This window comes from Silurus meridionalis, chromosome 25, assembly GCF_014805685.1.
Source record: "Silurus meridionalis isolate SWU-2019-XX chromosome 25, ASM1480568v1, whole genome shotgun sequence".
In the NCBI taxonomy this organism is placed as follows: Eukaryota; Metazoa; Chordata; class Actinopteri; order Siluriformes; family Siluridae; genus Silurus; species Silurus meridionalis.
In genome coordinates, this window is record NC_060908.1 from 5730098 (window position 1) to 5750186 (window position 20089).

The following is a 20089-nucleotide window of genomic DNA, read 5'->3' on the forward strand; positions in this document are numbered from 1 at the left end:
CCCAGAACCTCACGTCTCCCTGTAGAGAGATCTCCAGTAGACTGTGTGTTGTTGTGTTCCTCTGAGTCCACACTACTGCTATATCTGCAGTCTTATCCGATCCGAGGAGAGTTGGATGAAAGTTACACGGCAGCAGGACGTCAGACTGGAGCTCAGCAGTAATGTTACTGTGTATTAGAAGTTCACTATGGCACAGATTTTCTCCTGTAATTATGATTCAGAAACAGTACAATGAGTAAAAGTCTCCTCTTTAAACTAGTCTATTAACTGTTCATATTTATTTTGAACTTACCGTTTCCAAACACCAACCAGCACCAATAAACCATCAACACCCCGAAACATCTCAGTGTGAAAAGTGAGATCGTACAAACACGAAGCTGTTGTTCATCTGAACACTCCAAACTCCGAACAGTTATGATGAGAGTTTTACACTTCACTTCCTGTAAAAAAGCCGCACTCCCCAAGACAAATTTCTAAATTGACACAAATGGTGTGTGAATGACGACTAGGTGTTCAGCGACGACTGAAGACCTACCTCTTCCTGAAACACTTAAGTTAGCACTTTCCAAGTTTGAAGAGTTCTAGGGTTATATTTATATTAAGTTTGTAATCTGGCGTACCAGTGTAGATTTATTCATTACTAGAGACTCAAAGCACTTTTGTACGTCGCTCTGGATAAGGGCGTCTGCTAAATGCCACAAATGTAAAGGTAAATGTGTGTTTGAAAAAAGGAACAAAACCTAAGACAATAAAAAAAAAAATGCTTGGTACTCACTAACCCATTACAGAACTGTTAGGCAAGAGAGGATGCATCTTTCAAGCAAGAAATAAGAGCATTGTCTAAATATGAATAAACTGAGTTGTATAGTGTTATAAAGCAGAAGAAGGGGGCTGAGCTTCCAGTGAATGTCTATTAATAGTCAAATTTGAAAACAGCATATTTTCTATTTAAAAGGCAGAGTTTGCTTGAAAATCTGAAAATGTATAAGAGTCGATTTTGCATCATTTCATACATTAATTAAACATATGCTTCATCTTGAATTGTTATAAAATGTTCCATTCTAGCATGGTTTTAAAGTAACAGACATTAGTAACATACCCTGTATAAACAAACCCATTAGATATCCCAAAAATAAAGATCAAAGGAGGCAGAAGTTTAGAAAGAAGAAGGGCTTTTCCACTTGAATTGAAAATTTTGTATTTGGCTAAAAGTCCCGCAAAAGATGAGCATGATGCTGTATTCGGTATTTTATCTCTAGCTTTTCGGGTCTTCTGATTTGGCTACACAACTCTGATGATGCTCCCATGCAGAATGTAGTGTTGATAAAATATGTATATTTGCAAGTTTGTTCATGGGAGGAACGGGAAGATGATTGCATCTCGCATCATCTGACTGTGGACCTCTGACTCTCAACAGCATTGCATTTACATTTACGGCACTAAATTCATATATAATATAACAATATACCATCAGCCTACAACTCTGTTGAGAGGATAAAAAAAAAAAAGATATACAAAGACAAAACAAACTGGAAAGAGTGCTAGTTTAATGTTTCGTGATATGGTGGGTCTTCACCAGTCACTTGAAAATAGCCAGTGACTCTGTAGAATTTAGGCGGTTCATTCCACCACCTCGGTGCCAGAACAGAGAAGAGTCTCGAAGTAAATGCATTGCATTGATCTTACATTTCTGAACACACATCATTTACAGTTATAAATTTTTTTGTACAACTGAGCAGTTGGGGGGTTAAGGGCCTTTCTCAGGGGACCAGGAGTGGCAGCTTGGTGGTGCAGGGATTTGAACTCACAACCTTCTGATCAGAAGCCTAAATGTCTTAACCACTGACTTCCGCCTTTCTAATAAAGTGGCTTTTTCATGTATCATATGGACATTTAGAGTTCAAATCTTTCATCGCATCTCCCAGCGATGTTAGAAATCTGGAGTCAGAGCGCAGAGTCAGTCGTGATACGCCACCCAATATCACACTGTGTAACTACACATACACACATCACACAGCTATGAATCAGCAGGATCTTTATTTTAAGCGAAGACTGAAATCATTATGCTAAACAATTCATGCAATTCCTTAACGTTGGCGGTCCTACAAGCACGTCACATTTTCTCATTCCACTTCTGCTTTGGCTGTTTTGAATATCTGAGTAATAAAGCTGCACACTTTATCGAAACTAGATGACTCAGGAGTGTAGTCTTTTTTTTTTTTTTATTATTGCTTCTGCTTGTGCGTATAGTTTTTTGTCAGATGTGGGTGGGACTAACTGGCTTCACTGTAACCTTAAATATCATTAGCTAGCAATTTTTCGAGAAATGATTTCTGATTGGCTGTCTGCCATTGCCTTTGCTTAATATATATGCATATACACATATACATACACATACGCGCACACACACACACGCACGCACACACACACACACCGTATATATTAGGGTTTCCGGACAGTTAGGAGGAAAAAATGCAAAACACAATATTGCTTTTTTAATTTTATTTTTTTATTAACGCAGTGTATTATTATTAAAATTCGTAAAAAACAGTTTACATTTCTAAAACAATTAAATTTAAAATGCATGCTTGGTTAAATATATATATAAAATGATTAAATATTTACAAAAATCTACTCTAAAAATAAAATCGAATAAATCGAATTAATGCAATACACGTTTTTATTATATTGTTTAAATCGGTACATGACCGGAAATTAAAGTCAAAAATGAAATGAAATAATTTACATTTGTTAGACTTCATTTGGGTAATACAGATGTGTATGTAAGTGTGTGTGTGTTTTGCATTTAGCATAAAATGTTCTAAAGTAGGATCTACTTAAGTGTTCTTATTTTCTGCAGAATTTAACAAATGTCTTCGTTCCTACCGTTCTTCATTTTCATGCACAAAACAAATTGTATTTCCGGTACGGCGTGAGCAGCCACAGTGACACTGCACTAACTCTAGTTTCTTTTTTATACTCATGGGATTGTTGTGTATGTTTTTTAAGTTGAATAATAAAAGAAAAAAAATGCAAAGTTCGATGTAAAGACTAAACAAACTTGCAGTCCGCCACGTTATACGTTCATGAGGAAACGGAGATTATAACAACGTTCCGCACGTAAAAAGGATTGCATTCGGTACACGTGAGCTCTGAACCAAAAGCCCTGCACCGAAGAAAGTTCGGTACAAACATGTGTACCGTTACACCCCTAATTAACATAGATAGTAACAGTAACAGAGTGAAGGTCTTGAAGGTAAGAGCAGAAAAAAATGATCATTTATTAAGAATGATGAATATCTGAGATAATGCTATAAACTGAAATAAAAACAATGAAAGAAACAGCATTTATACATCAATAAACAGCAAAAACATTGAATGATCAGTTGCAGACATTTCCCCTCCCTGCTCCCTGTTCTGTACTGTAGAAAGTGTACATCCTGGTGAAACAGAAAATTTATTAATAATATATTTTATTTTATAAAGAAATGTTTTTCTGGTGCAGTTACAACAGTGTACAATAATCTCGGGATCAAAGCCCAACTGCACGAGGGACTGAAGCTCTGCTGCATAGATGAACCGAGTGCTAATCAGCAGGTGGTTGAATGGAATTGTGGGTATTGTTGTAAACTGGCAACCCAAGTTAGTTACGCTAGAGTGAAGATTGTGTGTTAATTCAGATTTTTTTTTTTTTTTTTTTAAGACGCGTCTACATCCTACACACCTGTGTGTGAAAACAGATCAACACAATGTACTCACACTTCTGTGTAACATTTTTCACGCCTGCTCTCCGGCTGCGGCTGCTGATTTCCTGCAACATGCAAAACAACCACAAGGTTCATCTTCACCTGCGACAAATCGTGTTTCACTCAGAGAAGATAGATTTTGCACGCATACTTATTTATAGGCGAATACTCACCTTTATCGCTCATGCTGCAGAGACACGTTAAGGATAAACACAGAAGTACTGCTGCTGTTGCGATGAAGGATTCACAAGGCTGGGAAAAGGTTGTAAGACCTTCTGGGAGATAAGTGTCTTTATATGGGTCTAAACGAGGTATTTGTACAGTATGGGCAGATTTTTGTGTGTTTAAAAGTGTAATCACAAACCAAGCTGTATCTCCTGATACGCAATGCTGCAGTTGAACCCATTAAACAGCTCACAGCGGTACAGACTCAGATCATACAGCTGCACTTTCTGAAGGAGGATGGTCTGAAGGAGAGAGTTTAGGAAACGTCTTGATGCGTTCACCTTTGTGATCCCAGAACCTCACTTCTCCCCGTAGAAAGATCTCCAGTAGACTGTGTGTTGTTGTGTTCTTCTGAGTCCACACTACTGCTATATCTGCAGTCTTATCCGATCCGAGGAGAGTTGGATGAAAGTTACACGGCAGCAGGACGTCAGACTGGAGCTCAGCAGTAATGTTACTGTGTATTAGAAGTTTACTATTGCACAGAATTTTTCCTGTAATTATGATTCAGAAACAGTACAATGAGTAAAATTCTCAGAAACAGCATCTTTAAACTTATCTTCAGTTTTATTAATACTTTCATTATTAATCCTGGCGACAGTGAAGGCAATCTATTAACTGTTTATAATTATTTTGAACTTACCGTTTCCAAACACCAACCAGCACCAATAAACCATCAACACCACAAAACATCTCAGCGTGAAAAGTGCCATCGTACAAACATGAAGCTGCGGTTCCTCTGAACACTCCAAACTACGAACAGTTATGATGAGAGTTTTACACTTCACTTCCTGTAAAAAGCTGCAAACCCAAAGACAAATTTCCCAATTGTAAACAAAAAAAAAAAGGCAAGAAAGAAACAGGCCTAATAATTATAAACCCTTTACAAATGTGAGGCTGTATCTTTCAAGAGACAAATAGAAGCACAGTCTAGATCATTAGATTTATATAAAAAAAAAAAAAAGAAGAGAAAGGGTGGGGCTTCTGTGGGGTGTCAATAATACTTCAAACCACCTGTCAATCAAATCCTTTATCACATCTTATTGGCTCAAGGGTCATTTTGATTATAGGATAAAAGAAAACTGCTGTTTTGAGGTGTTTTTGTGTGATAATCCGATAGTAGAATCCGAGTTCCTGTGCAAATGCGACAATGTACAAGATATGATTTTGAATCATTACATACATTAAACTAGTCACAAAAATAAGTGGTTTGCTTGAAAGATTATTAATACTTTTAAAGTTAAAGTTAAGGCATACATTTAGATTAACTGACATTTGAATCACATACGAGCTGGTTTTCGGGAAAAGCTCGGTTTTCAAGAAAGTATTTTCTTTATTTATGTTTACACACGATCACCTTCAAAATAGTCCTCTTGCACAGCGATACAGCGCTCCCAGCGTTCCTGCAACTTCTGAAATGTGTTCTACTTTTTTAAGTCTTAAGTAACTTCTGCGATTCGCGCTGGATTTCCGCCATCGTGTCAAAACTGCGACTGCTGAGCCGGAGCCCTGTCTTTGGGAAACGGGCGAAGTCCGCAGAAGCCAAATCTGCTGATTAGCTTGTGTGTGGAACGAAGCTTGCTTGAGAGCTCTGTGACAGGGTGCGTACGCGGTCAAAATAGCAGATGTGGTAACGAACACGGTCAGACGCACAGCCTCCGATGCACACAGCACGATTGCCTTGGCACACTGACTCAAGGTCGGTGCTCCCTGTGACTATGCGTGTAGCCTGGTGCTGCCATCTGCTGGTGTCTTAAAAAACTAGTCTTGAAACGTTTCAAACCACCAAAATAAAGGTCAAAGGAGGCAGAAGGTCAACTTTCAGAAAGGTGGAGCGCTAATCCACTTTATTGATTGGTCTGAAAATTTTGTAATTGGCTACTTAAGAGACATTGTGCGATACAAACATTGCTTTCCAACAAACATGGGATACATGAGTTATTTCAAGTCTCAATTCCAAAAAGGACAAAAGAAAAAAAAAAGTTACCACTGCATGGCGTTGGACTGAAAAAAAAAAAAAAAATAGACTAACTGATGCAATGACCGACTTTCTTTTTCTTAAGATTCAAGTTTCACCACTTTTTTTTTTTTTTTTTTTTGTTTTGTCAATGCCATTGTAAACACTTTGCATCCCATCAAAAGGATGAACAACAATGCTGAGAATGATGGAAAAAAAAAAAATCTCAACATGAGCTCCAGGGCTTTTTTTTTTTTTCATATTTCAGAAGTGAAATGAATTAAATATAACAAAAAAAAAAAAAAAAAAGACAGGTTTTAGTTAACTTGAGCAAAGCAAAGGAAAGAAAACAAAACAAATTGCACTACGGATCGAAACGTTCTTGCCATAGAGAATACAGCTATAGTGATAACTGAAATTTGAGCTTATTGTCTGTTACATCATGATTTAGAAGTGAAAGCCACCACTACAAAGCAGCAACTTGAACAGCTGTATTGTACCATAGACTAGAGCGAAGAGCAGGTGGCGTAAAGCTGGAAAAAAAACGGTGGCGAAAAAAAAAAAATCTGTTATAAGAGGATTATTGCAAAAAGTGTGAATGAAGCTGAAGAGTCCAGACCTCTGCAAAAGCTCCAATAACTTAGATTACAGGTAGTACACGCTCGTCAAAAATCAGTAAGCGAAAACAACAAAAAAAGTGCAACAGTGGTGCAGAGGTGACAAACAAAAGCTTGTATATATATATTTCTATTTTTTTTCCCGTCTCGCCACGTAGACAGATCAGCATGTACTTCGTGTTTTAAAGAACAAAAAAAAAAAAAAAAAAAAAAAGCAAAGAGGAAGATCACAGTTTGATTTCTCCTCCTTGTGAAGGGAACCAAAAACCTCTCGAAAGCGAAACAGCTTCCTTTGGCGTTCCTTTGAGCGAGAGATGAAGGAGAAAAAAAAAAGAACAGCAGAGCACTTGTTAGAAATCACACAGAGCCACACTCTGAAGTAGACGCCAAAACCGTGGCGAGTTTCCTCTCACAACTCGAAGTCCACCACAGAGCGACACACACACACACACACACACACACACACACACACACACACACAAAAACATTCAGGGAGGAAACATTCAGCTTATATTTCTTCTTTCACTGAAGAACCATTCAGCTCTGATGCCAGTGATCGCAACTTGTACAGGTGAACCAAAAATGGAGCTGTTTCTACAGGGCTGAAAAATGCTCACACTTAATTTAATGATAAAAATGTTTGAATGGGTGTGTAACTGGGTGAATGCGCGTTTATAAAATCTGTGGTGAGCCCGGTGCCTCCAGTGCTACGAAGGCTGGCCGTGTGATTGAAATGCTCTCTTCGCTTCGTTCGGTGCTTCAGAACTGTCGGGTTCAAAGTTCACGCTGCGTCTCGGGAGAAAATCCACACGTTTCACATTGAGAGCAAGAAGGTTCTGTATAATCTTCAACCAGCAGGGATGTGATTTAAAAAGTAAGAATAAAACACGGAAAAAAAGTCTGGAAAAAAAAAAAAAAAAAACATTTATAATTAAAAAAATTCACACTGCAAAAGGTTACTCTATTTACATACTTTTTTCTTTCTTTCTGAAGACAAAGTATTTCTTTACAGATTCTTAAATTCAACATATTTGAAGCGAGTCCTTATATTTCAAGTTGTTCATCCTCATCCTTTTCTGGTTTTTGCCAACATTTTGTGTTCGCTCATTCACAAACAGGCGAAATAAAGCTTCTGGACACGTTTTTTTCTCCTGAGCGATCAGGCCGTGGCTTCCTTGCGATGCCGCTTTCTACAAGCACAAGAGGAAATGAAAGCACCAGAAGCGCGAGACTACCTCCCCAGGAGTGTCCCTACTCAGAGTTAGTACTGAGTGGGACATGTGTGTCAGCTTGGCCACCCTGATGAGGACACTGTTCTCTTTGACCCTAGGGACTGGGGAAGGGGGTTGGAGGGAGGTCAAAGGGTCGAGGGTCGTGGGCCCGGTTCAGTCGTCACTGTCCGAGAGAGTTTCATACTGCTCCGAGAGCAGCGGCGGCTCTCTCTCCCAGGCGCGAGCCGGAGCGTTGGCCCCTCCTCCTGGTGGCTGCTGGGACTGCATTGATGGAGAGGGGCAAGCCATGGAGGTGGGAGGCGTGCTGCTCAACATGCGCATCGTTAGAGGGTTGTAAGGGAACTGCATTGGACCTGGAGAAGAGAGAGATGAGAATTAGCCGGTTAAAACTTCACTTCAAAACTCTAATTCAGACCTCAAAAGGCCAGTGTAAAACAGGTTTGAGAGCTTGGAATGGGAGCATGTCCATGAACGTTCCGTTGGAGAACACACCTGCGGATGAGGGACGGTCTTCCCAAGCCCAGCTGGGAGCCTGCCTGTGATATTCTCCTTCAGAATGTACAGAGGACACAGAGGAGGGTCGCTCTCCGCCCGCATACGCCTGGCCTGGGTTGGGCGATTTGGATTTCCTACTGCTGGTTTTGCTCTGGAGCTTCTGCTTGGCCGCTATTGGGGAGGGAGGAGGGGGGAGCACAACATCATTAACAAAACAAAAAAAAAAAAGCGGTGGAAAGAGTTCTAAAATATTTAGTCAAAATACTGTTGATTCAATAAAATTTACTCAAGTACACGTAAAGTTACTGGATTAAAAATGTGCTCATTTAAAAAGCTGATTTAAAATGTACTCAGAGTAAAATTTACACGTTTTTTTTTATCATCAGCGGAGTCTGGGGTGGGGGATTCTAGTGTAGTTCAAAAAGGACAATGGGATATAAATCTCAAACTAGTTGTTTTTAATTGAAGGAACAACTTTATTAACGAAAAACAAAACGAAACAGAAAAAAGACTGGTCCATGTGAGTTATACTTCACAGCAAAACAACCAGTCATAATGTCATTTACGATAATGAGAGAAATCGCAAATGTAGATTCCGAATACCGACAATGAGCACAGCATTGAACGACTTTCAATTTGATGCCATTTCGCTTTCAGCATCACTGTCTTGTCTGTCTCCATCTTTCTTTTTTGTGAATTCAGCACATTTGTTTTCCTGCCCATCGACCAATTTTTTTCCAGCTTGGGTTATTTTTATTTATTTATCTTTTTTTTTTTTACACTCAGTAACAAATAGGATTTAAAATGTAGTTAAGTAATGTAGTAAAATCACACAAAACATACTTAAGAAAAATTACTGATTTAAAAAACAACAAATGTTCTATCTATCCATCCATCCTTCAAAAATACTACAATTACAGTAAAGAAAAGCAAATGTAATTCATTACTTTTCACCTCTGCCAAAAAACATATGCATATACATAGTATTGCACAAGAAAACTTTAAAATGTTATTAATAGCATTAAAAGAAATAAAATTTGTCTCTCAAAAAAGGAAGCATTTAAAGCAGCAGATGAATTTATACCATGAAACACTATTGAGAAAACTGGAATTTGCCTTAAAATTATACTTAAAATAATTAAATCATCAAACATTTAAACATCTGATGCAAAAAAAAGAAACCCGACTTCATTTCCTTTCATGCTTCACCTTGAAAACGTCAGTTTTTTTTTTTGTTTTTTTTTTTGAGTTTTGTGGCTCTGCACAGATCACACTCCTGATCTGAATTACAACCAGAAATCTGTTACATTGCTGTGCAGGACTGGAAAATATATTTTAATGCTTAGAACTTGTGATATGCTGTGAGTGAAATATCGAGAAAGAAAAAAAAAAAAAAAGCATGCAAATAAATAAAAATATTATCAAAACAAAAAGCTTGAAAATCAATAAGATTCCTGGCTTTAATAGTGTGTGGTTCTAGTGTGTGGTGTGTGTGTGAATGTGTGCTTGTTTTCCTTACAATATCTACCTGTGCTGGGCGACGGATTTGCCTCCTGTCGCCCATCTGAGTTATTTCCCGCTGCTGAAGCTCCAGATTGAGCTTGCTGGGTCTGCTCCTCTGGTCGCTCCTCTACAGTCCCCATCAGAGCCTTACGGATTATGTCCTCTAGACCAAGGTTGCTGGCTGGGTCGCTGAACGAGTGGTTCCGAAGGTTCACATTACCTGGAAAGGGCGAGGATAAAGCCATTTAATTATCATATAACGGAGCAATTTACATTATCGTAATGTATAAACTTTACAGACGAGTGCGAATTCTGAATATTGAGTTTCACACATATGGTCTACACTAATCCGGACACATGTCACATATGGTCTACACTAATCCGGACACATGTCACATATGGTCTACATATGGTCACCGTTTCTGCAACCACACTGTGTTTTTTAAATTCACCCGCTTTTCAAAAACCTGTGTGTTCGTTGACTGATGGCGCCAACTCAGTGTGGATGGAAAGCCAAAACCGAGAGAAAAATGTGTTTTCAAACAAAGACATATCAGTGTGGACATGGCGTAAGGCACCTCACAAAGTGGGGGATGCGAACATCCCGACAGCGTACCAACATACTGTACCTCATATACGCTATGTTTGCCTGCCGTGCAAAAAATATTTCGACAACTTTGTTGTATCGCTATAGTCATCGTAAGATCAAAAAATTTTAACTCTACGTGTAAAAAGTTCCACTTGGTATAGCAACATTGACAGACCACTCAGCGTTTTAGGATACTTACTTGAGGTGGTTACAGCTGGTAAATTAAAGATCTCTGTGCCTGGCTGTGCATTACCTGGAAAAATAATTGGGGGGAAAAGTTTTTTTTAATGCTGATATTTTATAGAGCACATGTTACCAATTCATTTTAGAGATACCAAATGCAGGCAAATCTTTGTATTTAAATGTACCCAGGAAGGCCCTTACCAACTTCAGACTTGCGGAAGATCTCCTGTTTCTTAGACATCACCATGGGGGAGGTGCTCTCCAGCTTGGTGAAGAAGGCAGGCAGATAGTTGCCACTGCTCGGGGAGCGCGAGTCCGTTCTGATACCGGAGAAAGGGCACACAGGTTCGCATGTTAAACCAGGTCATTGGATCAACAGGGGTGTGGGGAATGTTTGAGAATAAGCCAAGTTTCCACTAAGGATGCCAGGCAAGGTGGATAAGGGATGAGATTACACTGCTCTGATAGAGAAGTGTGTCCATCAATCAGCGTCTGGCTTACTATGCTTTAAACTACATCCAGGGCACACAGAGCAAATCCTTTTCCAATCATATCACTAACAGCAGGGGGTCTCAGTAGTGGTACGTGACCCCAAAGAGCTATAAAACTTAAAATAAAAATCCGCTAGGTCTCAGCATAATGTCTCTGGATCACCACCAATGAAATGAGACAGCTGAAAGTATTTGGCTTTATCGTGAAAGGCTGGTTTACCTTTGCTCTGCAATATCCTGTTCACGCCTTTGGTTCTGCAGCAGGCTGCTGTCTTGTTTCTCCAGCCCTGAGTAGTTTTGTGGAGGGGAGATGGGTTCGTAGCTCTCGACAGCCCGGCCACCGGCACGCTCGGGGGATTTGCCGGGCCTGCAGCATGCGCATAGCGAGAGAAACAGGGTTCGAGCTTTGTCATCAGAGTTCAACTTTGGTAGTAGCATGTCAATGTACTTCGATTACAGGAGGGTTTAGCACTTTATCGGGTTTCTAATCCTTCTAATCAAAATAACAAGCGTGACTGACGGTCCTCATTCACAAACTAAAGCTGACCGTTAAAAAGAAGAGAGAGAAAAATTTAAAATAAAAGAGAGAAACTACATATGTACTTTTTAAACTCTAGATTTATACTCTCACAATGCTTTGTTTTTTATGGAGTATAAGAGCTGCTAATAGTGTTCTAGAGGCAGCGTCACGGAAAATAACGCGCCGGTTCTAATCCATGCGCCCGCTGCCACAAACGATTATGTTTATCAACCGGCAATTCTGCAATGCTGCTGCCTCTAGAACACGGTCTTATGCTGAATACACAGAAAAAAAAACAAGTACTGATCACGAGAAAACCTTTCTGAATGTCGAGATCAAAAGAAAATTTGATCCTGTAGCAATAATTCCCTTTCATTGGCCAAATAATAAATGGGACATAAATAATCAACCTCCGCTTCTATTACAATTGCTGAACTGTATACAATTTTTAGTCAGTGGAATTTACTATGCAGTACCTGGATCTGGATTTCTCCGAGGAGTTCTCAGGGGACACTCGGCTGGGTGGTTTCTGATGGTGGGCGTGGTTCAGCGGGTTCTCCGGACTGTAGCGGTTAGGCACTTTGGAACGAGCACTGCTGCTTGCTGTGCCAGAGTTTTGGAATGTAGAGGAAATGGAGGAAGAGGAAGAGCTGGAGGAAGGGGGAGGGTCCTGATTCTTTGCAAAGTCCTGGGTTATGATGTGCTACATTGACAGAAAGAGAGAGGGATTGACTTTTTGTCATCAAAAACCTATGGCGTTAATGAATGCCTGATTGATTTAGATCGAGTTTATTGTGTTACCGAGATGTGGTCAGCCAGGGTCATGACACGGTGAGTCTGTGTAGGAGGAGGTGGGGCTGCTGGGGGTCCCGATTCCACCTGCTGCCTCAAGCGAGCAATATCAAATCCTCGAACAGTACCTGTTTCAAGCAGAGATAAATTCACCTGTATTATTTTCTTTGCACACAAACAAATCTCTCAAGACCAGGAGTCTCCCACCTTTTGTAGACCACAGAGCAGACAATCAATTATTTCCTTATTTAACACAATTCAAAATAAAAAGTGTTTAGTTTCAATGTGCTGAAGCAATTCTGAGGCAAAATCATTATTATTATTATTATTTTTTATTCATATTTTGGTTAAAGCTGGCTTTCTTTTTTTCCTTTTTTTCCCCATCAGTATCGACCTCTCAGTTATCACCATCATTTGACCTCATTTTACCTCCTCCAATAAAGAAACCTTTGAGGGATGTTTAACAACCGTGTCGATTAACTGAACTTGTTCCTAGTGTTTTCAAGTCGCATCGTATGTACATGTATTAACGCGTTGTTTGAGGGAGGACACGCGGCGAAAGAGATCGGATTTGTGACGCCCGAGTCTCGAAGTGGGACGAATAAAGGTATATCATATCTTAGGTTTATCTTATTTTATATACAGGTTGTATTTTTACCTGTAGCTGAATGAGTGCTCTTCTCAGAAGAGAACGACCGATCGTTCTTCTCCTCTCTCTGAGCCGGGGAACTTGCCGGGCTGATCACCTCGATGGCTCCGCTACTCTGTCCGTCGTAACGGCTCGATGACACTACAAAATATATAAACGCAATCTTTTTATGTAAAGAATCCTGGGGTCCTACAGCTTGTTTAGAAGTTATAGCTCACGCTGCCATGCTGGTTTAGAGATTACAGAGTAAAGGTCAGGGATAAACATCTACTTACTACTCCCTGAGGAGTCGGAGCTTTGCGATCCCCTCTCGCGCGAGTCCTTTTCTGACGCGATCTGACGCGTGATGATGACGTCGATGAAGCTGGCGGCGGTGATGGTGGTCTTGCCGAGCGTGCGCAGCTCTTCCTCTATGCGCGACTTGGTGGCGGGTGCTTTGTCTTTGCTGCCTGTTGCTGTGCTTCCTCCGTCTGGATATACAGGAAGTGGTGCTTTCCCAGCAGGAAACGACATGGCTCGTGAGGGGCTCGCCTCGCCCTCGCGGCCCCCGGCGCCCTCGTGTTTACCCTCTTTGATCTTCGATACCTCCATCTGGGGCGCGGAAGCTGCAGCATCCACCAGCGCGGCCAATGCGTCCGCGGCGGTGTTGTAGCGCGATGAAGTCTGAGCTGCCGATGTCGCAGGGGGTATCTGCCTGCTCGGGGGTCAAAAGTCAGCATGGTGTTTAAATTCAAGAAGGTAAAAAAGATAGAACTAAAACTAATCAGTGGTGGACAGTAACAAAGTCAATGTAATTTGTTACTGTACTTAAGTAGTTTTACATTTCAAAAGCCAATATTCTACTTTTTACTCAAATACATCAGTCGTTCCTTGTTATTTATGAGTGGATAAAAACATTTTGTAACATACATCAGTGGCGTAATGACACTCTTAGTCCCCTGGAAGATGCTAGGCCTCTGCTGGACTACACCCTCCTGAGACCTCATCGAAGGAGAAGGGGAACGCAGGAATCCACGGCTCCCGGGCCGACCAGGCTGCTCTGAAGCTGAGACACGCAAGAAAATATTTAGACCATTCGGAAAAAGTAATGAAATTTTCCCAACAAACCAAAAGCAGCTCATCCGTATAATTCCCACAGAACGTCTCACCTCCGCGCATGTATTCGTTAGCAGCTGCTATGCGTTCACGCTCCCTCTCCCGTTCCCGATCCCGCTCTCTCTCTCTCTCCCTCTCGCGCTCCTTCTCCCGCTCTTTCTCGCGCTCTCGGTGTTCGCGATCCCTTTCCCTCTCTCTTTCGCGTTCTCGTTCCCTTTCCCTCTCCACGCTGGCGGCGAGATGCGCCGGGTGTCCTGCGGAAACCCCCCCCAAAAACGCAGACACGTGCGCACACACACACACACACACACACACAAAAGAACATAGGGCAGAGAGACATAAGCATTAGGGTCCTTTCACTTGTTGGGATGAAAGAAAAAACGAAGAAAAAAAAAAAAGAAAAGCTTCGTCGCTGTTAAGCAAAGCTGGGGAAAGTTGAGAATGTCATAGCGTTGATTAAGGCATACGGTAGATCACGATGTTGCTGAGATGCAAGATGAAAGCAGGAACCCTCGCTAGGGAAGCGCTGCTAGGAAGCAACTGAGAGCAGCAGCATGTGTGTGGATTTTACATACAGACACTTTATACACATTTAAACACAAACTTAAATAGAGCTAGTTTTCCTTTATAGTAATGACCAATAAACATTTCATTTATGCACAGCATCTATAAACATACATATCAGGAAAAACACCCAAGTTAAACTATACCCGGGGACTAAATTTGGTCAATATAAACTTAATAAATCATATATGTTACATTTGATCAATAACGATAAATAGATGATATTTGGCTGATTGTGTTATTGTGCTTAAGGACCACCGTGGACTGACATTTCTTCATATTCTATGTGGTGGTCAGTATTCTTTCCAATAAGTTTAAATGGATTTATTATTTTTTTTTTCCTTTATAGTCATAATCATTCACATAATGCAAATGAAAACCATATTTTTCTTTTAAATAATATGTTTAGTTGCTGATTTTTGGAAGGAAAAAACCCCCGGCACTTTGTGTGATATTGATTAACTATATAAAATGATACATTTATGGCACCCAATAATGTTGAATAGACATTACTAGACATCACTTCTGCAAGTGACTTGCCTGCTACATTAAAATTCGTTTTTATAGCACACCCCTATTAGATGGCACAAAAAACGAACAAGCTTTTATGAGCAAGCTTAGCGAATAAATAGAGATTAGGAAGTAAATGTAGCAGGCAAGACACTTGCAGAACGCTAACCTCGTACTCCAAAAATTAAATTAAAATTTTGCCTTAAATATGTCTGCAAACTGTAAATAACAAACAAATTCTTTGTTAAGCTTATATAACAGTGTTTTGAAGGCATTTAAAAGCACGTGACAAAATATTTCGCGAGAAATGAATCCGGCACGTACTGAGTTTGCATTACCATCAGAATGAAAAGGGGGTGGGGAGAGAAAAAAAAAGGAACAAAAAAAGAGAAAAAGAGCACACCAGAAAACACTGACAATAAGCCTCATTAAGTCGTCATCATACTATCAGTAGAAACCAGCTGAGGAAGCCACATGAAACCCTCAGCGTCAAACCACCACCAATACCACAATTTTCCCCATAGAGAAAGCAGTGAAAGCCCACAGAGAGATTGAAACTGCAAGCGCGCTGACTCGCAACTTACACCCATCGAAATCACTTCAGACCAAATTGTACATTGTAATTTTTAGTTAAATCTTTATAGAAAATGTTTCTGCTCCTATAAATTGCAAAAATCACTGGATAATTGAATGCTTATTTTATACCTTCTGCAGTATCAGATGGTGTTCTAGCCCTTTTATTAGGCATTTAAAAACATTCGCAAAGTTTGTAGCCCTTTGCAGATTTTATATACCCTACAAGTGAACAGCAACTGCTCACTTGCCCCAGTGATTAATTCCATAGCGTTTAGTTCATTTATATTTATAGCATTTGGCAGACAGCCCTATTCTTCCAATTATCTCATTCATATAACTTGAGGGATAAGGGCCTTGCTCAAAGGCTCAGCAGTGGCAGCATAGTGGCGGGGGATTTAAACTCACAACCTTCTGACTATCTACTATGGATAGTTTGTTTTAGAAAAAACTTCTAGCAAGCATCTGAGACATTTAAACAGAGTTCCTACCCTTTTTTAATTTTTATTTTTTAATATGCAGACTTCCCTAAAGATTTAAGACCATATTTAACATCTGAAATATTTATTTTAAATTCTAACTATAACGTTACAATCTCTGATGGATGTCAGTGTCAGAATCGATGATCTGATGTTTTTCATGTGTTTAGTCGCACCATCAGGAGCGCTGTGCTGTCATGGCAACTGCTGCCTCACAACATAACAACCAATCACAGCTGTGCAAGCCGGTCTAGAGCCAAAATATTTACAGCGTGACAATCAGCTCACCATGTCCACACAAATATGTTTTTACATGAGAACTAATTTTTCTCTCCGTTTCGACCTTCTGTCTAACCAGAGACGTCGTTTTTAGTCAACGAATATTGAGTTTTATTTATTTATTAACACTTTTACACTCTCCGAAGTGGCTTAATTTGAGAATGCCATTTTCAGGTTGCAGTGTGGAGGCTGGCTGTTGAGAACGGCGGATAGTTTTTAGTCATTGTGTCACCGTGGACACACCGGAAAGTGTATAGACGCCAGGCGGCCATGACGCAGGGCCGAAGTGTCTTTCGTTTCGTTCATGCACAAGTTTAGGACTGTAAGCGTTGTGTGTTTGTGTGGATGAGGAAATGTATCCTAGTTTAAGTAGCCTTTGTTTTAAAAATTTATTTATTTATTTCTTTTTTACAAGTTCTTAATTTGATATATATCAGAAAACCGAGTAGGGTAATAATATGAAAACGCTAATATTTTTAATTCTCAGGGTTCTTTTTGTTCCCCCAACTAATCCAGACCTGGAGATCGTTAAAATCTAATTCCAGATTTTTTCCATACTTTTCCAAAGTATGTAAGAACCCTATTAGTTCTTACAGATTATTTTTAATTTATTTATTTTTTTGACACAAGGTTGCTGTAAATCATCTAAGGCTATTGTTTAAAACCAAGTTTCAGCGTGTGCACTCAATTTAACTCTTTACTTACTAGTGTAACTTGCAGTTAGTTGGCGATGAGGACTGTGATGACGCCGAGCTCGATTGCTAAGATTTTGACAAACAGTTTGGAGTTTTACCTACTCACAGATTCACCCACACATTTTTTGGAGTCTCAAGGAAAATAAAGATACTGCAACACATTTAAACACATATTTGTATCACCATATACCTATTAATTATCATAAGGTTAATAAACAGCTGTATTTTCACATGGCGTGTGAAGCTCGCTTTCAGAAACAAGTGCAGGTGAGCAGGAGCAGTCAGGGGGAAGAGCAAGGAACAGCAGATGAAGGTGACCAAGGTCAGGGGCTACATACACAGCAGGGGGGATCTGAAGAAGGGGGCAAGGATTGGGAGAGTTGGGATGGGGTCCTCACCTGGAGATATGGAGGCTGGGTTGAAAACCCTAGGAGGAAAAGGGGGCTGAGTTCCGGGGAGGTACGTGATGCGGTCCAAGTTAGGGGAACCTGTCCCCCCAGGGTGAGGCAACAGGATGGTGGGAGGCATCTGGGCTAGATCAATTATACCTTTTGCAGACAGAAGCAAAGGGACCAAAGGGTAAGCAACCACAACCAGGACTCACATGTCACTTTTACGCTCGAGAGCCGGAAGCTTCTACGAGCTTCTACAGTACTGTTTCAAGAATTTCAATTTGGAAAATTTAACTGTACTACAGACTAAAACTAGAGGATTAGTTTTAAGGTTAGGGCTGAAAGCTGATCAGAATACATAATTAATCAGACAAAAGCGCTGGTTAGATTGTGGTTAGTTGTGGTGCAGTGTGGAATAGTGGTTTAGGCAACATGTGATCTAAAACGTCACGAGACTCCACTGCACCCGTATTTTATCCGCTTAATCATACTAATGTCAATATTGTACTAAACAATACAGAAAACAAAAATAAGGTAATTTATTGTGTGTCTAAATGGCTTTTGAAAAATTGTAAAACAAAAATGGAGGCCATTTATTTTTTGGCATAATAAAAAAAAAAAAAAACCAGCAGCCTCAGCCCTAAATGTCTTCATTTTTATTTCATTTCTTTCTTTTGTCCTTAAGGTCATTTGCTTCTGATAGTCTGGAAAAGGTTGCCACTAGTTCACACAAGCACAAGATCTACAGACTTCAACCCCCCCCACCCAAATATCATGCAGCCCCCCTCGCTCACCTCTGGCTCCAGCAGGGTATGGGATGGTGAGCTGCTGTTCTCTGGGCGACAGGCCTCTGGCGTCAGCCCGTGGGATGACCTGCATTTGCTGTGAGGTGATGTAGTCATTCAGGATTGTCTGGCGTGTGTTTTCCATGGTGTACAGCTGGTAAGTGCTGGGGTAGCCCGTGGGGGATGGCTGCCGTTGGAACATGTAAGCTGCTGAGAAAGAGGAAAACCATGAGGTTTACGTATTATCAATGAGAAAAAGAAACACAGCAAAGCAGTATATTTCCTGAAACTGCGAGAGAGATTTGCGCCAATAACAGAAGCTAACTGGCTGCTGTATGTTGGTCTCATTTGTAGTTGTATCACAGTGAATTGCATTTGGAGAAGCGAAAGAAAGAACGACAACACGGAAACCAATAAAAAGAAAAGACATTCTAAAGTGCTGCAGGAGCGATTCGATGAGCATTAGAGGTAGCGGCACATGGACATCGAAAAAATTAAGACGGTTTAAAATCAAGACCTAAAACTAATTGCTTAAATTAAACATTTATTGAACAACACAAGCATCTCTAATCAGTGCACTTTTCCAGGTTCTGGTCCCCGTGTCTACTTGCAGCTTAAACTACAGCTGGTTGAAGGCTTGCAAACAATACAATTCTCACTATCTCACATTCTCTCGATAAATGTAGCATTATATTTAACCAATATAATATAATATAATATAAAAAATAAAATACATTACAATGTAACGTATACGACTAGATGAAGAATGAAGGAAAAAAAAGCCTGCTGCAAGCTTTATATATTCACAGATCTAGCTCTTCCACTTTTCCTGTTTGGATGCCGAACACCGACTACTGCCACCTGCTGGTATTGTAGAGTTTTGTTCTCTCATGCATGCGCAGATTGTACACGCACGGTTTGGTGTGTCAGATGCGCCTGCCTAATAATCAGCCTAATTCACAGCACAATCAGCCGATTAATTACAAAATGCTAAATTAATGTCAAACTATTGTTACATTTCAAATCCCACAAACATTGAGCATGTAAGCAACACAATTAAGTGGTAACTCAGTAGATAAGGTGTTGGACTTCTGATCAGAAGGTCATGAGTTCAGATCCCAGTACCACCAAGGTGCCACTTCTAGGCCCTTAAGCAAAGCCCTAAAAAACTGCTCAATTATATAAAAATGAAATAATTGTCACTAGGGATAAGGGTATGTTCCAAATGCCATAAATTCATAAAATGTAATAACCTCTGTACTGTACTTGTATACACCGTTATGACATTATAACATGACCAATGAAGTGAATAAGACTGATCATCTGTTCATCATGGCACTGGTTAGTGTGTGGGATTTATCAGACAGCAACTGAATTTTGTCCTTAAAGTTGATGTGTAAGAAGCAGAAAAAATGGGCAAGCGTAACGTGAGCGAGGCTACATTTTAATGTCTAGACGACTGGGTCAGAGCGTCTCTAAAACTGCAGCTCTAGTGGGCTGTTCACAGTCTGCAGTTATTAGTATCCATCAAATGTGCTCCAAGGAAGAAGCAGTGGTGAACCGGCGACAGGGTCATGGGACATGGGAGGCCGAGGCTCATTGATTCAGGTGGGGAGCAAAGGCTGGCCTGTGTGGTCAGATCCAACAGACAAGCTCCTGTAGCTTAAATTGCTGAAAGAAATTAATCTTCTGTTAATGCTCGATGGGTCACGACTGTT

General features: G+C 40.2%; 1 protein-coding gene across 15 annotated transcripts in view; it reads right to left on the reverse strand.

Annotated features, from left to right (window-relative positions):
* Positions 1 to 5785: 5785 nt before the first annotated feature.
* Positions 5786 to 20089, reverse strand: part of ncor1 (nuclear receptor corepressor 1) — an 87946-nt gene continuing 73642 nt past the window's right edge. For 6 of the 15 annotated variants that reach the window (XM_046839154.1, XM_046839161.1, XM_046839160.1 and 3 more), the window contains 14 exons: positions 18381 to 18581; positions 17593 to 17742; positions 14148 to 14348; positions 13909 to 14044; positions 13275 to 13696; positions 13009 to 13140; positions 12360 to 12478; positions 12035 to 12261; positions 11259 to 11405; positions 10749 to 10867; positions 10564 to 10617; positions 9792 to 9995; positions 8270 to 8443; positions 5786 to 8130 (listed from right to left, as the gene is read on the reverse strand). In XM_046839154.1, coding sequence (XP_046695110.1) covers positions 7931 to 8130; positions 8270 to 8443; positions 9792 to 9995; positions 10564 to 10617; positions 10749 to 10867; positions 11259 to 11405; positions 12035 to 12261; positions 12360 to 12478; positions 13009 to 13140; positions 13275 to 13696; positions 13909 to 14044; positions 14148 to 14348; positions 17593 to 17742; positions 18381 to 18581 — 2486 coding nt within the window. In that variant the 3' untranslated portion in view covers positions 5786 to 7930. The remainder of the gene's footprint in view (positions 8131 to 8269; positions 8444 to 9791; positions 9996 to 10563; positions 10618 to 10748; positions 10868 to 11258; positions 11406 to 12034; positions 12262 to 12359; positions 12479 to 13008; positions 13141 to 13274; positions 13697 to 13908; positions 14045 to 14147; positions 14349 to 17592; positions 17743 to 18380; positions 18582 to 20089) is intronic. The other 9 variants (XM_046839168.1, XM_046839157.1, XM_046839169.1 and 6 more) reach the window with 6 other exon arrangements.